Raw genomic sequence first — 20,633 nt, forward strand, 5'->3', positions numbered from 1 at the left:
TCATCTGTGTTCTGAGACCGACCCACATGGTGCTTGAGTTGATCTAAAATGAGACAGATACTAGTGGTCATACATGTCAAATATACATGTAACTCATTTCCTAACAATTCTGCTGTTCTCTGGGCATCACTTCTACGCCTTGATGGAGTAGTTAAAGGCATTCTCATTCACCATCCTGTCACTAGTTCATGGGGTGTGAGGTGATGGTCCGAACCAGGCTGATTCCTTAGGGCATATAAAGCTAAGGGCAGGCAATATAGCCATCCCTTTTTCAGCATCAACTTGAGCTTGGCAGTCCTTTCCTTAAGGAGGCTGTTGAGTCTCTCACATATTCTGTTAGCTTGTGGGTGATAAGCAGAAGAGAACTTGTGCTGAATACTCAACAATAATCATATCTGTTCAAATATTTCATTTACAAAATGTGGCCCATTATCGGATCCCAGCACTTCACACACCCCCCATCTTGGAAAGTCTTTGCGCACTAGAAACTTCACTGCGCAAGTGGCGGTAGGGTGTGTACATGGACCTGCTTCAATCCAACTGGAGAAGGGACACACCACCACTATCAGATACCTGTATCCACTACAGCATATCAACATAAGCAATATGTAAATGCTGAAACAGACCCATTGGTCGAGGAATTACTCTTCTAATCGTTCGCAGTGTATGCCCAGCGGTAAACCTTTCACATACAATGCAGTTTACAACATAAAATGCAACGTGTTTTAACAAATTTGGAACAAACCAGTCTTTCGCAATTGTTGCAGAAAGATTTACCCTAGTTACATGCGCAGGGTAGTGCAGCTAGTCAAGTATTACCTTTAGCAATGCTACTGGCATCACCGGCTTTCCAGTGCTGTTCTGTCGCCATAATCCTTCTGTGGGGGATAAAGAACACCCCCTTTTGTTTCCATAATTCCTGCTCTTCCTGTGGTGCTCTTCCTAGAATCCCCATTAATTGAGTTCTTGGTAAATGATTACATCCGTTGTGGGCTATCATAACCGTGACCATCTTTTCTTTAACATCTTGAAATATCTGATGAATATGCCACCCTTTTGGCTTCTGCGGCTTAATCCCCACAAGAAATAAAGTCAATTTGCTTAGTATGCGCTGCGCATGTAATTATTGCTATGGCTACTGGGAATTGTAGTGCCTGTAGTCTGTCCAGTAAGGATGCGTGCTGCACTTGAGTGCCATCAACTCGAAGGTAGCCCCTCCTTTTCCAACGTGCTAGCGTTGCATGCACGGTTGACGTCACATAGGTGGAGTCAGTGTACACCATCACTTCCTGCCCTCATGTTTCTCAAGCGCTACAATAAGCGCTACCAATTCTGACGCTTGCGCTGAAAAGTGAGACGGTAGTCTTGCACTTGCCACTACGTCAAACTTGCCATTTGCTCTGTGCCTCACTACAGGGTATCAGGTGATATTATCCTCACCAAAAATATCGCCGTATATATGGTTGTCAGGAACGGCCATAGGCAATATTTTTAGTGGGATAATATAAGGGTTTTTTGGGAGCAGGGGTTGCGGGGGTTCCCCCCGCTCCTTTTAAAATAATACATGGGTTGGAGGGGTGTCCCCCGCAGGTTCCATGCCGTAATATCGCCGCAAAAATATGGCAATATTTTTTTATGGCGATATTTTTGCAGAGATATTAACACATGGAACCCACTACAACTGCGCCAGAATGCCTTTCTCCACTTGTTTGATCAATTTTTGAAGAACCATTAATAAGGAGAATTTCTTGTTAGGCAGAATCCTGTGCAGTGCCCTTAGGGACCACTTCACACAATTAAGACTACAGGTGGCAGTACAAGTTTTACCTTTGGTACAAGCCTGTACTACTAGGTTATAGTGGTAGCAGTAGTGGAGCAGCCAAGCTTATCTCAAGAGTATATGAGCAGTAACAGAGATTACACCAAGGGACCACAATTACTGTGGCGCAAGCAAACATTGACTCAAGGTTTCAGGTAAAAATATAAGTACATTTATTTTTAAACCAATTGTTATCGACACAACACTTCTATTAATTCAAAAAGCACACGTTAAATATACTACAACTAACCAATTCACTTTGGACAGTATTATTCGAGGTAAGTACCCTGTGTTTGAATGGACAGGTGTTATGAAACAGAACACGTTACCTTGAATACAATTGCGATACTTTTTTGACAGTTCGGTCTACTAGATAAATGCGTATCCATGGCACGAAATGCTACCGGGATAAAAACACACTTAGCACCCGAAATACCCAGAGAGAGTTGGGGGCAAAAATCACAGGCAATATGTTGGTTAGGCATACAGAATCGAAGAACAAACATAGACAGGAATTCCAGAGTCAAGGGGCCGCAGCCAAAGTCAAATGACACCGGGTGCCTGTTGTTGAGGATCACACAGTCGCACAGTTCGAGATTCAACGTTGGCAAGAGTACTTTGATATTGTCAATGTTCAGAAGCAAAAGTTATAAGAAGGAGGGAAAAGTAAGGAGAAGCCTTAAAATAGAGAAATAGGGATTTCACCCAAAATTCCTCAAACAGGACACAGTACCTTTCTCAAACAACGAAGCTTGTGCCACGGCAGTTGTTCCTGTTGGTTTCCCGCAGACCCACGCTTTCCTGCAGCTTCAGCACAAAGGACGATGAGGGGGTCCGCACCACACAGGGATGAGGCCGGCAGCAGCGACAATGAATAAAAGGTGCGCTCCTTAAAAAAACAGGAGAGGTTCTTCAGGTGGCTATCCGGACCACTACAGCAGTGTGCACCGATTGCGACCATGAAGGCGACCTCTTGCTGAAGAAGATGAGCTGGTTATCCCCACCAGGCTCAAGGGAAGAAGACTCCGGACTGGATCTCCTCTTAGGCGTTGAAGGGTAGATAGCTCAGGATTGCAGCAGGGCTTCACCGGTACGGGGTAGTTGCAGCAGTCGACCTCTCCTCCACTTCTCGTCGGTTTCTTGTAGTTCCAGTGGCAACTCTCTGACTTCCAGCCCAAGGGACCTGCCTTTTATGCGCAAAACCCCCATTCACACAGCCTGGCTGTCAATCACCCAGAAGGGGGGTTGTCCATCCCGGACAACCACCTTGTCCAATCATGGCAAAGTGCGACTTGGGTTTCCTAGGATACCCTGGGCAGGGGTGACTACACCCCTCCCTCACATTCAGCCCACCTAGACACCCAGGCGCCTGAAGGAGGGCTTCTTAGCAGAAGCCTGCCAAAAGACAGTGAACAAAGAAGGCAAACCTTGTTTGCAGCGCAAAGTAAAACACAAGAAGGGTTTTAACAAAACGAAATGGTGAATAAACCGTACCGGAGCCAAAAGAAAAAGCATTTGGTCAAGCGGGTTTAAGTTCGAGGCTAATACAATAGCCTACAATATTACCACGGTTATATAAGATAACCGCGGTAGAAAGTTAGGGTAGATACCACTGCCACCAGCCATGTATAAATGTTAAAAAGAGTGAAACAATGCTCTGTGAGGTACAGATAAAAATAGTTAAGAGTTAACCCTTCCAGCACTCCATGTAAGATGGTGTGTACTGGATCTGTGGTTAAATTTGACTGAGTAAAGTTAATGGTAACTTTACCCTTTTCTGGGGGACGGTAGTTACCTCATAAATGGAGTCGGGGGAGTCTAACGACAGCCCTGGGTCACTGCACAGAAAGTGCTGGGTGACACACACAAAAAAGGGGGCTACTGAAGTGGTGTACTCCAGATCCCACAAACCCAAAAAAACAGGTTGAAACACTTAGCAAAACACAAGTAAGAGTGGGGAAAAACTCACACTCTTACCAAGTGGAAAGAAACAGCTCCAGGGATCCAGCAAAGCTGCTGAGGGACTCACTAGGTAAGAGAAATTAGCCATGAAATGAGAATTCTCCCTAACATCCCCTCCTGACAACGCATTTTCTTTTACGCACCGTACATCATCATAAAACTCGACATAATTTGCACAGTCATGCACATGCTCGCCCTCTGCCACTGTTTCAGCTATAGAGGTGGCAGGATTCACTATTTTACATGTGACAATTTTAATTGCTGGGTTCGAAATCATCACTTCCTAAGCCGAAGCTCTCTGGGATGTTAATGTACCTTTGGGTTTCTCTAATATGGCAAACCAAGCATGTTCCACAAAAAGCGTCATAGAGCAGCCCATTACAATGCTGGTAGATTTCTGTTATTAAGGAAAGTGTCCCTTCATAACAGGGTCTAGAATCCCAGTATAATACGCTATAGGCGTATTCCCCAATGTGGTCTTCTGTGTGAGCACTGCAATCATAACTGTTCCATTTGTGTGCGAAAATAAAAAAAAACTCCTCAGCATAATTCGGAATTCCTAAAACAGGGGCTGTACAGATTGCTTTCTTCAGCTCTTCAAATCCCTCCTCCATTCCTCGGTCCATTCTATTGTGACTGTGTCTACTTGTGCCTTTTTCAAAGCCTGCAAAAGCGGTCTCGTGTATGAACTATAGTCAAGCACCCAGGCTCTTACATAATTACATAGTCCCAAAAACTGTTGCATCTGTTTTACCGTATGCAGTTCCATAGTCTTCATAATCGCCTCAGCTCTTTCAGGTGGTACCCTCTTTCTCTCATTTGAAATTAACTGGCCTATGAATAACACTTCTGTTTGACAATACTGTAACTTCTCTTTGTCTACCTTGTATCCTTTGTCTGATAGGATAGTCATTAACTGAATTTCGTCCAGTCGGCACTCCACTTCTGTGGTGCTACAAATTTAAATATCATCTACATACTGTATCACAGCACTCTTCAAATCAATATTGCCTAGGTGCATCTTTAGAACTCTGTTAAGGATCGATGAAGACTTACAGTACCCTTGGTGCAGCCTAGTGTGTTTCAGATGAGTCTGGTGGAAAGTAAATGAAGTCAAGTCTTTGTGCAATCGGATTGAGAAAAACTCATTCTTCAAATCAATCACTGTGAAATATTGAGCTTCTACTGGGATACTACATAGTATTGCTGCTGGGTTTAGGAACTAAAGACAATTCTGCATCTACAATATGGTTAATCGGTCTAATGTCCTGTATGAATCTCCACGATCCCCCCTTTGATTTTTTCACAGGGTACACTGCAGTGTTGCACAAGGATTCTGATGGTACCAGGATACCTTGTTCCACCAGTGCTGAGATAGTCTTAAAAATACCTTCATCCGCCTCTCACGACATTGGGTACTGTTTTTCTCGAGGTAAAATTGCTCCTGGTTTCAGCTTTATTTTAACTTCCCCTATCCCCTTCAATAGGCCTACGTCATAAGAGCCTGTAGTCCATAAAGCACGTGGCACTTTCTCCAAGTCTTTGTCAAAAAATGCTGGACGCTGCCGCATTATCTCCATGCACTGTGTGATCTCCCTTTTTTCTATTCCAATCCAATATGTAATGCCCATAAAGAACACTACTTCATCATCTGTTGGGTCATCTCTAAACATGTCATCATCAGTGACGTCTGTCAGCCTACACCCTTCTTCAATAGCAATCACTTTTCTCCACAGTCTACCCTAGTCATCTGTTCCTTCGAGCATTGCCATTTCCCCTCGTACTATGGCTGCATCTAATTCTATAGGGATAGTCTGTCCCCCCTCTTCATCCATGGGTATCTGTGGTCTGAACAAGAATTTGTCAGGTATTCTCATAGTTCTTCCCACTATGCCAGGCAACCATGTCAACAGAATGCTCACGCCATAAAGAAAAACCTCTGGTTCTATTGGAATACCTCGCAGAGGCATTTGGCCTGTGAATGCCAATATAAATTTGCCCACATTCATGTAATGTATTACAGGAGTGGAACACACTATCCCTTCATCAGTAAAGGAAATCGTCATGTTAAGTTTTGTCATCAAATCTGTTCCCAGGATATTAACTGGCATTTCTTGTGAATACAATAATGTAACAGACATATCACACTCTCCTATAGAGACTGGTAATTCATCAGTAAAAGGAACTTGACTTGTAGCTCCAGATAACCCTTGAGCATTTATGGCAATTCCCGACATTGGAAATTTTCCTTCTCGTATAAAGGAATGAGTTGCCCCAGTGTCAATCAAAAAGAAAAAGATTTGCCTCCTATAGACACATCAACCTTAGTTCCTCTTGGGGGTCTGGTGTCACTGATAGCACTGAACACATCAGGTCACCCTGGGAGCTGTCCTATTGTGGATACATGCATACCCCTGTGCCTGTGAAAGGATTTTCTCCCACCACAGTATCACACCCTATTCTAGGAGTCAATAACTGTCCCGTGTTCGCATTCTGCTGTATCTGCTTAGGGGCGTGTTGTGACTGCCCTTGTGGTGGATTCATTTGTGCTTGCTGTAATTGATATGGTTGCTGTGCCGGTTGCATTTGTGGCGTCTGTGTTTGATACACTGTTTGATCTTGGGCAAACCCTTCTCTAGCTTTTGAGCTATATGCTGGAGGATAAGCTGTCCCCCCTCTTGAGAATTTTGTGTTCTGTACATACTCTTGGCTCCTGCAACCAAGCTCAATGTGCCCTGTCATCCCACAAGTCCAACATAGAGGAGGAATCAGTCTGACTAGTCCCCCTTGGTTGAACCCTCCTTGCACATTCTGATTCTCATTCTGTGCATTCTGGATCCCACCTTTGTTATTTTGGAACACACCCCTTCCTCTATAGCCCCTGCCTCTACCTCGTGGTATAAACCCATTCCCTCCTTGGTCCATCGGGCGCTGATTAGTCACCTGCGATGTACCCGCTGCTTGCTGTACTCCCAATCCTTCTCCACTCGTCAATACCGCTCCTTCCATGGCGTACTTTGACAACTTCTTCTGAACTAGTTTAGCTTCCTCAAGTTTCCTAGCCTCGTCTCTCTTCTTGTTTTTCTCTTGCAACAGCCGACAGTGATGCACTATTGTCAACTGTATTTCTGCCCATGACTTTGCTTCCATTCCCACTTGCTTTTTCATTTGCCTCTCTACTTGCTCGGGCAACCCTTGACATAGAATGTGGTAAAATAATGCCACTGTCTTTTCCCACGGGTTCCTCGTTTCAAGAGTCCAACACTCTTGAATGTCCTTAATATAAGCAAGAGGGTCTTCATCTTCTTTCATCTTAAATGTCATAATTGCACCCATGTCTGATGTGTCAGGATACTGTACCCTAAGAGCCTTCCAGACATCTGCTGTACAGTCGTTAAATGGCGCTCCATCGTGCGCTGTGTTCTGTGCTGTCACACTCGAATAGCCTACTATCTTTGATATGTCATAATCTCTTTCCCCAGGAATGGCTGCTAAGAGAGCCTTAATGTCCCTCTGTGGCCTTGGAATATACTGCGGTTTTGCTCCCCCTTTTTCCAATAAGGAAACTGCATAAACCCTAACCCGCAGTCTGCTCCCATCGTCTGCCTATCCATAGTGGGAACAATGGTTCCTGATCGTCTCCTTCCTGGCAATGATCTTAATCTGTTCACATATGGCCACGATTCTCCCTTCTCACTATACAATCGTCTTTTAGGATGCTCTAGATATGCCATAGGGTCTGGCATCCTATTCTTTGGTTGCTCTAGATCAGACCATCTTACTTCCTTGTCTGTCTGCAAGCTTCCCTCGGGAGCACATGCACCTCCCCCCTCTTCCCCATGGAAGGATTCTCTTCCTTCATCTGACATATCTAGTCCCCAACTAGTGTGACTCTCGTCCCCTTGACCCTTATATAAGGTCAGTCTACTTAGGGATAAGGCTCTATGCTCGAGGCTGAATGGATTTCCCTCTTTGCTTTGTGATTGGAAGACCAGCGTGTGATCTCCCTTTCCTCGGCTTCCCAATTTACTACCTTCCTCAATTCTTGACATGCCTTATTGATCCTGTCTCCGATGCTTCCTATATCGAAGTTCTCTCCTATGGCCACTCTAGATGGCCCTGACATTTCTCCCTGTAACGGGAGAAATTCCTCTATACTGCTCCATTGTATTGCTGGAATCGGTTCCATCAGCTCCTTTTGAATGAGGTTAATATCGCGCTCCTGCTGTCTTCTCTTTCATTCTAATTCTTCATCTAATTCTCTTCGCTTTCTCGCTTCCCATCTAACTCTCTCCTCTTGCTGTCGTTTTTCTTCTCTTCTTGCCCCTGCTCTTCTTTCTTCCTCTTCTCTTTGTCTCTGTATTCTTTTGTCCCTTAATTTCTGTGCTTCCTCCTCTTCTCTTTTCCTTTTTTGCCTATCCTGTTCTTGTATTGCTCTCTGCCTGTTGTCATGTTTCCTTTGCTCCTCTGCCCTTTCTTCTTTCATTTGTTGCTGCACCTGATGCACCTGTTCTCGCCTCTGTATGTTCTCACTTTTATTCACATCTTCTTTTAATCTCTTTTCTCGTTCCCTGTCTTTTCTTTCCTGCTCATCCTGATCTTCACTTTGCCTTACTTCCTTGATGCTTTTCCCATCTAGTTTGAGCAATATCTGTCCTCTCATCCATTCAATCTGTACGAGCGTTACCTCTTCAGCTTTATCCTTCTCTCCTTTCCATCTCTTAATCTCTCGTTCCATTTCTGTTGAAACATTTGATCGCTCACTTTTCCCCTCTTTGTCTTGTAAGATCGTAAAGATCTCTTCTTTTCTCTTACTCTCTTCTGGACTATTGTCACTGCTATAAGCAGGTGGTTCGTATATCGGATTACTATACCCCATTGCTGCTTTCAGTTCCTTTAAAGGATACAACCCTATTTCTTCTGTACTATTGCCTTTTACTTCTGGTGAGGTAAGGGGAGCTGAGGGCTCAACACCTTCCTCCTTACACTGATTAAGCATCCACTCCTAAGCTGGCGGATTCATCCTCTCTTCCTGAGCTCTAAAATAGCTAACCTTTTCTCTAATTTCTTTCCTGTGTACAAGCGTGCAAGTATGTGGTCATGTGTTGCAATAATGGTTTTGACAGTGATCCTCCTTGTGGCCATGGCATGAACATCTTATCTGCCGTGCCTTTCACCCATGCCGCATTATACTGTTTGAGCTTGGCCATGTGTTTTGGCAATGCCTTACATAAATGCATCAGAGTAGTAATATCTTCTATTGTGAAGAGTCTCAATTGACTGTCAATACTTACCAGTGTTTACAAATTCGTTTTATAAAAACAACAAATATGAGCGCTCTCCAACAATCGCTGCTCAAACCCTTTCACTCTTCCAATTTTCTCTGTCTACCTCTTGGTTGGTACCAACCATTTCCTTAGATAGGTAGTATAACTTCTTAACTTTTTCTCAATTCTTTTTACACCTTGTTGTCGCTCTTCGACACCTTAATTAAACATAAACATATAATCAGACAGACAGACTAGTTGCCCCTAATAATACTCTGATCAGAGAGTTTAGATTGTCATCTTATGCTGACCAGTCCTGCACGTAGCCTAATATACTCCAACTGGAGTGCAAGACAGTCTGTTCTAGAACCCCCTTAGGTGAGAACTCTTGGGCAACTTTATCTCTCTCTTCACACAAGAAAATCTCCTGTTACCCCTGTTACTTTCTCATTACTTTCTTTACTCTTGTTACTTTTTTGTTACTTTCGTTACTTTTTAAATTACCACAACCCCATCCCCTTAGTTTGCCATTCCCCTTAGTCTACTCACCATTCACTCATTCGAAGCCTTCAGTATCGTCTCCTCCTCCAATCGACCACTTTCGCCTTCCGTTTGCAAAGCTCCTGCGGAAACCCGGTATGGATTTCGTCAAAGAGGGACCCTGCCCACCTCTCGATTTCACTTGAGAAGTTTTCTAATCGGCCGCTCTCCACAGGAAACCCGCGATCTTCCAGCTAGATGGCAAAGGATGTCTGAGCGTCCGAAGCTCTGCAGTAAAAAGGTTGACGGGTCTGAAACATCCGACAATACTACCACGTGAACCCTTAGGGGGCCCTTTAAATCCGTAACATGTCATATTCAGGATGGGATGCAGAATAACTCTTACACCAAACAATAAGACCGACTCAGGAAGTTGGCAGAGTCTCCTCCGACTGTTTTATTTTCAGTTGTCTAAAACAGGAAGTTACAATGGACATCAACAGACGTTCGATCGTGCTCTCAGCGCAAATCATATAAAAACACATTTATATAGAAAATGTTTGTCATACGTGATGTCATACTACGTGGCAAACTAAGAAAACCTATGGGGAGTTGTGGTTGGGCTAAGGGGAATATCTTAGTACACTTTCTGTATAGGAACGGGTTGTGATAGGACATTTACTGTCAGGTGGAAAACTTAAGCCTGCATCTAGTGCAAGTCATCCTCAACACTTACTAAGTACACAGAATACTATTGGCTCCTAAACTATAAGGCCCTCCGTAATACGGCCCTCCACAATTGGTTGGCATGCTTGTGCCATGTCTGGAACATTCGGCTCACTAGCAGCACGTAAGCTGGTACCCAAGGTGTCAGTGGGTGGACTTGACCGTGTCTCTCCACCCAATTAGCCTCACATCTCTTATCGCTCATGTAGTCTGCAATTCAGATTGTCTTTGAACTTGTTCTTGTAAGGTATCACTGTTCCTGAGAATAAAATGGAGTCTGGGCACACTCTTTTCGCAGTTCAAGTCTGCATGCCCAAACTCCTATTTCCATCCTCAACTCACGTGACGGGAAACTGTATTTCAACCTATTTTGCAGCATTTAATTGTCTTGAATTAATAAACTTGGCACTCGTGTTCTTTCTTGCACCTTAACAAGGGCTGATTCAGCTTCTCACGGTGACTGTTCTTCAAGGATAGATAACCGGTTCTTGGCGATTTTCATCCTTTGACACCAGGCCAGACAGCTATTTCAGGCAATACTTCGATCTTCAGCTGGTTTTCCTACTGTGACACAGACTTTCCTAATCCTTCCTTTCTCACAGGTATGAGCTTAAATCTGTGACACTGATGTCCAGATTCTATATAGTGGCGGCACCGCCTGCAATCTATTCACTAGTTATAGCTAGCCTTTAAGATCACTTAGTCTACTTGCGTTGCTGCATCTGTACAGTTATAAAACAGCTTGGATTTTCTTCAGTGCTCTTCATGCATGCAATCTTCATTCCGCATATGAAAGTTTGCTTGATTCTTTACTTCGTCATCGGATTCTATAAGGTCCATACATCCTCTTCTCCAACCACTCTTCTAAGTGCGTCACCCTCACTTCTCATGACGTCACAAGCTTCTCTTTATCTCTTCATATTCCTTTGGGGATTTCCTTCAAGAGATTTTCAGCTCTACGGGGGTGCATCATATATGGTCTTCTTAAAGGTTACCTTTTCTCGAAGACTCTTTGTGGAATTGGCACCATCACTGCTGCCGTGCATGTCTCCACTTCTGGTCTCCAGCATATAGGAAGAATGGGGGCAGGACTTCCTGCAGAGGCATTCAGCTGCTCATCTACACTTTATTGCAATCCACCCTCCAAACATAATTGGACAAAAATACCATCTTTTCCCAATTCCTACATTTTCATTGCCCAGTTTTATCTTAATAGTCATCTTCAGATCATATTCATAACACACCTCTTCTTAGGAATCACTTGTGGTGGGTCATACGTCAGCACATGGTTAAACATTGGTATTGAAACAATTCATTACTAGCAATAACTGTCCTAAGTCTTTAAACACTAACTCTTAATTTGCACATGGTTCATATAAATATTTCAAGCGATATGAGGAAGGATGGGTGAATGATTTCTCTTTGAGTTAGTGATGCTATCTCATTCCCCAGGTGATAAGTCTGAGTGGAAAATCCTAATCTAAATACCCCACCGCTTTATTGCACTTAGCATATCTGACAATATAATTGCAACTCCTGGTGTTTTATTAGTTCAGACTTGGGCATTGGCTCACCTTGGGCCTCATTACAATGAGGGTGGCCACGGAATGAACGGTGCCGGTAAGGGACCGGCACCGTTCATTCCGGGCCGCCCTATTATGAGGTCTGCAGCAGGTCCCGCTCTGGAACGCCTGGTCAGAATAGACATCCTTAGCGGGACCCGCTAGCAGACCAGGATGCTAATAACGGGCCCATCATTAATGGGCCCGTTGTTAGCATCCTCCCCATTCCCATTGAGCCCTATGGGGGCTCAAATTGGGATGTACTGGGTTTGGGTCCCGGGAAAGGGAATTACCGGGCCCTCCAAGGTCAGAATGGCCCGGTAATTCCCTATTCCTGGAACCCGGACCCGGTACCCGGTATGGGGGTAGCTTAGCTATGCCAATAAAAGCGGCATGGCTACCTCCATACTCGTAATGAGGCCCCTTGTGTTTGACTGCTAGCTAAAATAAATAATCAAAACCCCTTCTACCATGCATCACTAAATTACAGTCTGTGTCTGTGTTATTGACCAAGCCATAAAACTCATGGCCAGCTCTTGCAGCACTGACCGCAAAGGTTGTGAAGTTACTTATTAACCCCTCCCATGGCTTCTAAAACCTCACAGAATCAGTTAAAACAGTCTAAATTCCCCTTGCAGCTGTTCTCAGCTACTGTGGGTTTGATTCATTTGGAGAAGCCCACCATATTGAGATTTATGGATTCCCCATGTATTTTTATTCATGTGCATGTATGTTTTTACATTTGGTGGGTTTGCCATTTTATCTTTCTATGTGCGTGTAAGCTAATATGTATCGATTTCTAGAGAAACAGTAGTTAAAGTAACATAGCCCATCCATTATTAACTACACTTTGATACATATGAAATTGCAACATGCCACCCAGTTTGCCTCCATCCCCAGTTATCAACATGGAACGTGCAACATGAACCCCTCCTAATCAAGGGGACCTTTCCTGACCACCCCAACATTGGGCTGGTTGATTTCTTCCAAACACGCGCACACACACACCCAGACACACAGGATATACAAAGAAAACATGCATTGCACTTTAAATACAATTCTTTATTGCAGTAGTGTCTGTGTCTTTCTTTCCAAGTGCTCCCTCAGAGGGCAAGCATGTAACCGCACTACCCGGGTTCTGTGGGGCCATAGGCTGCATATAGACGTTTCACTATAGTTGTGAACTATAGTGTTGTGGACGTTGCTGTATGTGAGGTAGCCCACTTAAGTACAAATCCCACACTGGGTGTGCGTACCTTGATCCCCAGGTAGCACAGGCCAGGGTGTGTTTGCCGGCACCACATTAACTATGCTGTCCTCTTTGAGAGAACACTGTGCAGCAGGGAGCACTGTCTGGTTGACAATGCCATTCAAGGGGCAACCCCATCCCTCACTTCGCCCAGTTCCCCCAGTTTCAAAAGAACCAATGCAATAGCCCCCCCTATTCCCACCAGGTGTAAGAGTGTGAAGCTAAGCAGAAGTTGGGAATTCAAAAGGCTGTGCATGACCATGCTGGACCCTGAGCCCCTTGTTCAGGGAACTCTAGACAGCAGGGAGCACTGTTTGTTTGACTAGCATGGAGGCTAACCATTCCCCCACAGCCACCTTCTTCAAGAGATTTAATATAGAACCCTTTTCTTCTTACCAGGAGGAAGAGTGTGAAGACCAAGCATCAGTTGGAAATTCTAAAGGAGTGTCTGTATTCGGATTTCTCACTGACTACACTGTTTTCATGTGATGTTTGTGTCCTTAGAGCCATTTTACTCTAACCAGTCTCATTTGTGATCCATGAATAATGCCTGACAGGAATTTCTGTTACCATGGTGATCCAGAGTCACGATTATGAAGGCAGAGCTTTCTGCGACGGAGAAAAGACAGGAGGTATTCAGTCCAAAGATAACAGTTCTAGGCTGGTAGGATTGCAACAATAGTATCACATTTAATTTGGTTAGGGTAATTAAAGAAAAACTCTATTAGCTGGATGGTGCTGTCATGTATTCCCACAAATACAATGGAAACAGGACTACAGACACTGGCGAAGTAGACATCCTGAGGAACAGCTAATGAGGCAGTGTAGAAAGCAACATTCAAAACACTCAAAAAATGGAAGTACCCTTTCAACTTGCGCAGTGGCCTGGATTGCTTGGGACACTGGCTTGCTTAGGAGACACACCAGTAGGTGAGCCCTCCACTTATTCGCCACCCTTTCCCCAATGAACTCAAGTACCTCAAGTGGACTGTAAGGGGTTGACAGCAACGAATAGTAGTGGGGGAGGCTTAAAATCCCTACTAAAATGATTAAAACGCTTGGAGTTTTCTTCAATCAAATCCTTAACATGAAAACCCAAATGAAAAGTCTTGTCTCTACATCTTCTTACTATATAAGACTATTGTCTCATATACTTCCATACCTCCCTACAAAGAGTTTGGAGACTATTACCACAGCAATTATAGGCTCCAAGATAGACTATTGCAGCAGTCTCCTGACCGGAGTCAACAAAGCGGAAATTGCAAGACTTCAGGTCATACCGAATAGTGCCATTAGAGATATAGATGCACAAAAATAATATGACCATATTTAAGAAACCAGGAGGGGCTTACATTGGCTCCCGGTGGATGCTAGGATACACTTCTGTTTGCTTACCGTAGCATATATATGTCTGGAGGGCTCAAATCCACAATACTTGGCAGAGAGGATAACCAAGAAACCTGCTGTAAAAAATCTGATATCAGCCAACGCCAATATGCTGGTTGTTCCAAGAGCAAAGTTGTCTCAAGTTAATAAAAGTGCATTCTGCATAGCAGCACCCAGACTCTGGAACTCAATCCCGCCTGACCTCAGAGGTGAAAGATCTTTGGATAAGTTCAAGAAGAAACTAAAGTCCCCCCACTTTAGGTAATCCCGAGTGTTAGTCAGTTTTCACATGCATTAAAGGCTGTTCTATGTGTTAATTCCGCCACAAATATATTGCGATGCAAAAATATCGCCATATTTTTGCGGCGAAATTCACACATGGACCCTGCCGGGGACCCCCCCGCAACCCTTGCCACATAATATCGGCAACAAAAATATCGCCTATGGTCGAACCAAAAGCCATATCTACGCCGATATTTTTGTTGGGGATATTATGTAGTGATAACGTTCTATGTGAGTATTGTCTGCTGTCTGCTGTATGTCTGCTTCCAGGCCTTTTCTGATTTGCGCGGTACAAATTAATTAAAGTAAAAGAAGCACACTGGGAGAATTTGCAGAAGAGCAAGGTGGATGGCATCTGCTTCAAGGTTGACCCTGCTTGCCAGCCCACGAGAGCGAGTATCCATTTGCAATGTGAAGGGACTGAAACTTAGAGAAGACTTGAGACTCAAATGCGTTCATGGCTTCAAAGAGAGTCTTGCTAGGGAGACTTTCAGTGCAGCCACTATTTGCCATCTGATGATGCTGAGAAAGATGTGAGATGAAAACACCCAGGTGGACATCGTTTGGCAAAGCAACATCACATAAATATGTAATCCTAGTTCTGAGAGTGTTTAAATCTCCCTGCGGCCAGTTTATGAATATGAGTAGAATGCCCCACAACCAGCACTTTAAGTGCCACGTGTAATCGAGGGGGAGGGGAATCTAACAAGGGGACGTGGCCTAAGTGATCGGTGTGGCCTAAAGTGTGTTGGATGTGGCCTACATGGTGATCTTGCTTGCATCCAGTCTGCATATTGGTTACACAAGTGTTGTAAAGCACACACTCGGGCCTCGGGCAACACTTCAGGAATACCGTACAACAAACATATTTATTTCTCCAGGTCCTGCACTTCCATCTCACAGTCCAACCACCAGTCTTCATCTGACTCTTCACTCACGACGCAGCTGGTCAGGGTTCCATCCATCATACTTTAAAAAAAAATGTATTTGTTTTGATCAATAGGTCTTTACAAACACATATAGAAAACCAACATTATGCCAATTTACCACAATAAAAAGTAGAATACATTTTTCTTATAAACAATTTCATAGAGGTAAAAGACAATCCTTTAAAAAGAAATCAAAAAAGATAAAAAGATAAAAGGAAAAGAAAGAAGAAAACTAAAACAAAACTTCATTTCCACTGAAAACCTGCACCCCAAATCTACACTGTAAGTTTCTAGTGCTGTGTTAAGCCATTGTATCTAGAGAAACATTATGCATTATACTGTTCATGCTGACACACCCAGTGTTGAGGATAATGCAGAGGCATAACTGTGCCTAGGTGTTCCTGGCGGGTAAACAGTAATCTGTGCCCTGCTACTTATCTCTACCCCACCTACATGTACCATACGTAAGGTGCCTTGCTGGAAATTATGTTACTTACTGGTGACAATGGTTCTCTAGTGTGGATATCTTGCACACTACCTGCTCCTGTTTTCCCACGTTGGAATTAGTTTTTTGGTCATAAAAGATCATGATGGGAAAACGAAGGAAACGGCCATTGGGCATGAAGCATTATAGTCCTTCATATAGATTACAACTAGAATTGAATAATTCTAATGGCCATGATGGACTTGTACAAGAGTGGGGCTCTCCCCTATTGCGGGTACCCATGTGTCTCCCCCTCCATTTGTTCCTGTGCTCCCATCTTATTGTCTCATTTATCACGAGGTCTCGTCTCTCCTCTCGCTCCCTCATCTCTTTTACTTCCCTTTCTGTTATCTTCTCCGTTCCCAGTTGTTCCCGCTCTCCCTCTCACACTCTCACACTGTGTCTTTCCTCTTGCAGGAGCCTCAAAATGTCCGGCCTGGGAAGGCCACGTGGGAGGAGGAGCCTCTTTCAGCTGCACTCAAAGATCACAAACCAAAAATGTCCGAAGGTACCAAGGAACCAGCCGCAAAATCCAACGAGCATCGCTTTGCCTTCCAGAATGAATCTCTGGACACCAGTGACCTCTGACCTTGGTGCATGAAAAACAGACTTGGGCAGGACCACCTCTCATAATCATGGCCCTAAAAGTGACTACAGGTGACTGACTTCATCCGGATTACAAGCTGCAACCTTTACCTGCTATCTTCTGCCCATGGCCCTGTCTGGTGGCACTCACTACCCTTGTAATCTGGCAACCAAAGAGTCAGCACTCCCCCACGGTTCCAGGATGTTTTACGTTCCGCACTCACTCACTTTTACGTAATTGTGCCTTCACTGCGCTCTACCTTGCTTGATCTTTCTACAATAGCGCCATTGCGCGCTCTTGAGACTTGGACCAATGATACTGAGCGCTGCGCCAAACCTCTGCACTGCAATCCATGAAATCCGAAAGACATGGGTTGAGATTAGCGAAGGCAAAGGAGCACAGGAGCCACCAGTATAAAAGAAGGACTTTAGTCTTGAAGTTGGAGTTAGAGGAGATGGGTTAGGCTGCAGTGGAAATTAGGACTAAGGGGACAGCTCCTGGTGCACCCTCTTTCCATCGAATGTCACACAGGGAGCATTCAGCAGCTCACTGAGTCAGCACTGCACACTTAGGAAAACACAGAAGAGGTTACTGCCAGAATAACAAATCCCAAATTATTTAACTTATTTTGTACGGATCTGTTTTTGAGTATTGAATCAGATCTTATTTTTCAGGTTTAAACATCGCACACATTATTTGAGTACAATCTTAAAAATTTGACTTAATCAGAGCATTTTATAAACACACGCGATCACATTGTAATTAACAATATCAAACAAAATGTGGTAACCCAAAGTGGGACAATCATATCTGAAGAGACACAGGACAAAAGGATCAAAGAAATGAACCCTGATACTAACAAGAACGTCTAACTAAAGTGTTCTAAAATCAACACAACTTAATTGCGAACTAGTCCAAGGTCGACGAATAACACTGCGTTTCGGCGCACTCATCCATCCCCAGAGTCATGCACGCAGGGGAGATAGGGAGCACACTACAACAACATTACATTGAGCATTTGCTGGTCAAGTAACACTTGCTGCCGTGACCTTGCACCGTCCCTAGCACAGCACAGGGGCATACAGCATAGCCTTATTTTGTTTTCATGTACACCATCTACCCCTTGCTGGGTGAGTCAACTGGAGTCATGGAGACGTGCTAAGTTGCCAAGCCTCACACGTGTTATATTATTCGGCTTGGGGTGCCCCTGTTGCCACCAGCAGAGGCTGGCTCAAACAGCAGGTAAGGGGTGAAGCCTTTGTGAGACGTTTGCAATACCAGAAAAAAACCAAAAAGACACTTCGTGTGCTGCACTGATTTGTTTGGCAGTATAATTACATTCAAATGCATAGACCCCATGTGTCTATGTGCTTGGATGTAACGCCCATGTTCTGTGATTAGACATTGAATACTAATGTTTACAATCTGAATGCGGCCATGTTCATCATTGAAGCAGTGTTTGACCCTGTAGCACCCAGAAAGAGCACTTATGCTATAACGTTTACAGAAAGATGTATAGGTTATGAGACATGGTAGTGGTGTCAGTGAGGGGCAGCCGGCTCCGGTAGTATGCCTCTGTCCTGCCTGCTACAACACCATCTCTAGGGTAGAGCTGGGGCGTGGGGGGGGGGGGCGGTAGGGGGAGGGCTGGTGAGAGGCAGTCCCCTCTCTCTCTCACGCCTTTCATATTCAATTAACCCTTTTCCTACTCTGGTAGCAAAACCTGCCTCCACCACTGAACATAGCCTCTCGTCTCTGACGGTGCCATTACACCATGAAGGCTGTTACTGTCTTTAAACACCGTGTCTTTGTGCACAGCTCTTCTGTATTCCTTCAGTGGTACATATGCAAATCCTTTAACAGTAATACTCTTTGTGAATAACTACCTTATTTTAGCATAATCGTACACACACCAGCATACTAACAGACGGGGATAGTTCATAAGTCATGCACTTGCATCTGATATAGGATTAGCCTTCACTTAAATGCCAATCCTGTCATCCTTCCAAGATCGATACATTGAGCACCATTAAATTGGGTAATGACAGCAGCAATCAATACAGCGCTTAGAAGTGTATGAAATCTGTCAAAAGCACTATAAAAACCGGATATTTGTATTATTGTGACTAACACAAAGGCACAGCTATTGAATTTGTCAATGTTCATTTAAAACACATTTCTGGATCTCCGATACCAGTCACACTCTGAATTGTTTTATTTTGAGATGATGTTTCTAGTGAGAAAATATGTGTAAATAATTAAGCTGTATTTGACCATATTTAACTATGGATGTTGTGTTTTTTATGTGCATGGGAGAGCATTTAATTTTTGGGAACCGGTCTCGGCTGGGACCATGTTCATGCTTCAAAAAACAATCAAATAAAATATCTTTAAAAAATATATTTTTTTATTGATTTAGCTGAATTTAATCAACTTTTCAATACAGTGCATCAAATTAACAATCACATTCATTGAACTATGAAAACCAATTCAAGTGAAAGAGCTTAAAATGAAGAAAATGAGTACATTTAAAACATGATTTGGTTATACTACAATGATACAATTATGACTCAGAGCTAAAAGAAAAAAATAAAGTTATCATGTAATGAAGACACAATAAATCATTAGGAACATATTATTCTAATACTCATAAAACCTGAACATTTACAAGACAATGTAATCAAATGGAAAACAAGTGCAATTGCTGCCCAGTAGTCATTCAGGACAAATCTATAGAACTATCTTATCTAATGTACCAGGTGTATCCAGTGCCAATGCTGATAAGAAATTAACGGTCGCAATTCGTATGCTGATGGAGGGGGTACCCAAAATAACTGCCCACCCCATGTATGGATTCAAATGACTAAAGAAGCTGAAGTGTTTTGCAAAAAACCTCAATCTGACCGAGTTGAGGGCTGAACAATTAATAATCAAATGTTAAAGTGTTTCCTTGCATGTTCGAATTGTACAATAACGACAAAGGTTTTGATCCTGCATGATGACCTTCCCTTCTGCCAAAAGATCTCGCGTTGGCCACAGGTTGAATCGCAGACGTAAAATGGATGCTCTGAAGAACGCAGAGGGGGACTTCAGAGATAGGGCTCCGTCACAATCCAATTGGTTATGTATATTTTTTGCTTGGCTCTGTTAGGATCCGTGATTGAAACTTACACAGAGACATCAGCCAGAGCAAGGATGCGGTAGATACCCTTTGTCCAATTCGAACAAAAACATGCTCAGAGACAAATACATAACTTTTAAGACAACATTCAGGTTAGTGGAGATAAGACAGTTCCTCAACAAGGCACAGAGGCGCCAATGAGAAAGCGCATTGAGAGAAATGAGCCCCGGCTCATAGCGCAGCCACGGAACCGGAGTGCATTGTGGCAATTGTAATACATGTCTCCATAATTTACCCTCCAATTTATTAAGACACTCAATTGATCTGGTTTCTAACCCATATAAAAGACTCAGGGTGACTTTTTGATTCCAGTAGGAGAGGGCCGGAATTATGGAAAATGTGCCATATCTGTGCAAAATGACCTTGGTCTGCGATATTGCTGAGGCCAACTTCTGTTCCAACATCACCATGTGGCCATTCAACTGCGGCATCCCTTCAATGCGCATCCCTAGATAAACATAGCGTGGAACTACTTCTAGGTGCACATTATTAACAGACCAAATCATTTTATCTCTGCTTGACTTTGTTGGAGAATAAGCTACAATCTGAGTTTTGTGAATGTTAATTGTCAGCTCATTTTCTTCAATATATTGAGCCATGGCGGCTAAGATCTTCTGGAGCCCTATTGTAGTTTTTGCGATAAGCTCAAGATCGTCAGCGTACAATAGGGCTCGTATTAATATGCCATTCAACTTTGGAGAGTCTGAAGTAACGTTCTCA

At 43.6% G+C, this 20,633-nt stretch overlaps 1 protein-coding gene across 1 annotated transcript in view; it reads left to right on the forward strand.

Annotated features, from left to right (window-relative positions):
• The window catches only part of CDHR2 (cadherin related family member 2), a 552,802-nt gene extending 533,670 nt beyond the window's left edge, over nt 1-19,132 (forward strand). The window contains exon 32 of the mRNA XM_069651470.1: nt 16,564-19,132. Coding sequence (XP_069507571.1) covers nt 16,564-16,734 — 171 coding nt within the window. The 3' untranslated portion in view covers nt 16,735-19,132. The remainder of the gene's footprint in view (nt 1-16,563) is intronic.
• Nucleotides 19,133-20,633: the final 1,501 nt, after the last annotated feature.

The sequence above is a fragment of the Ambystoma mexicanum genome, chromosome 3p (genome assembly GCF_040938575.1).
Source record: "Ambystoma mexicanum isolate Mex_15411 chromosome 3p, UKY_AmexF1_1, whole genome shotgun sequence".
In the NCBI taxonomy this organism is placed as follows: domain Eukaryota; kingdom Metazoa; phylum Chordata; class Amphibia; order Caudata; family Ambystomatidae; genus Ambystoma; species Ambystoma mexicanum.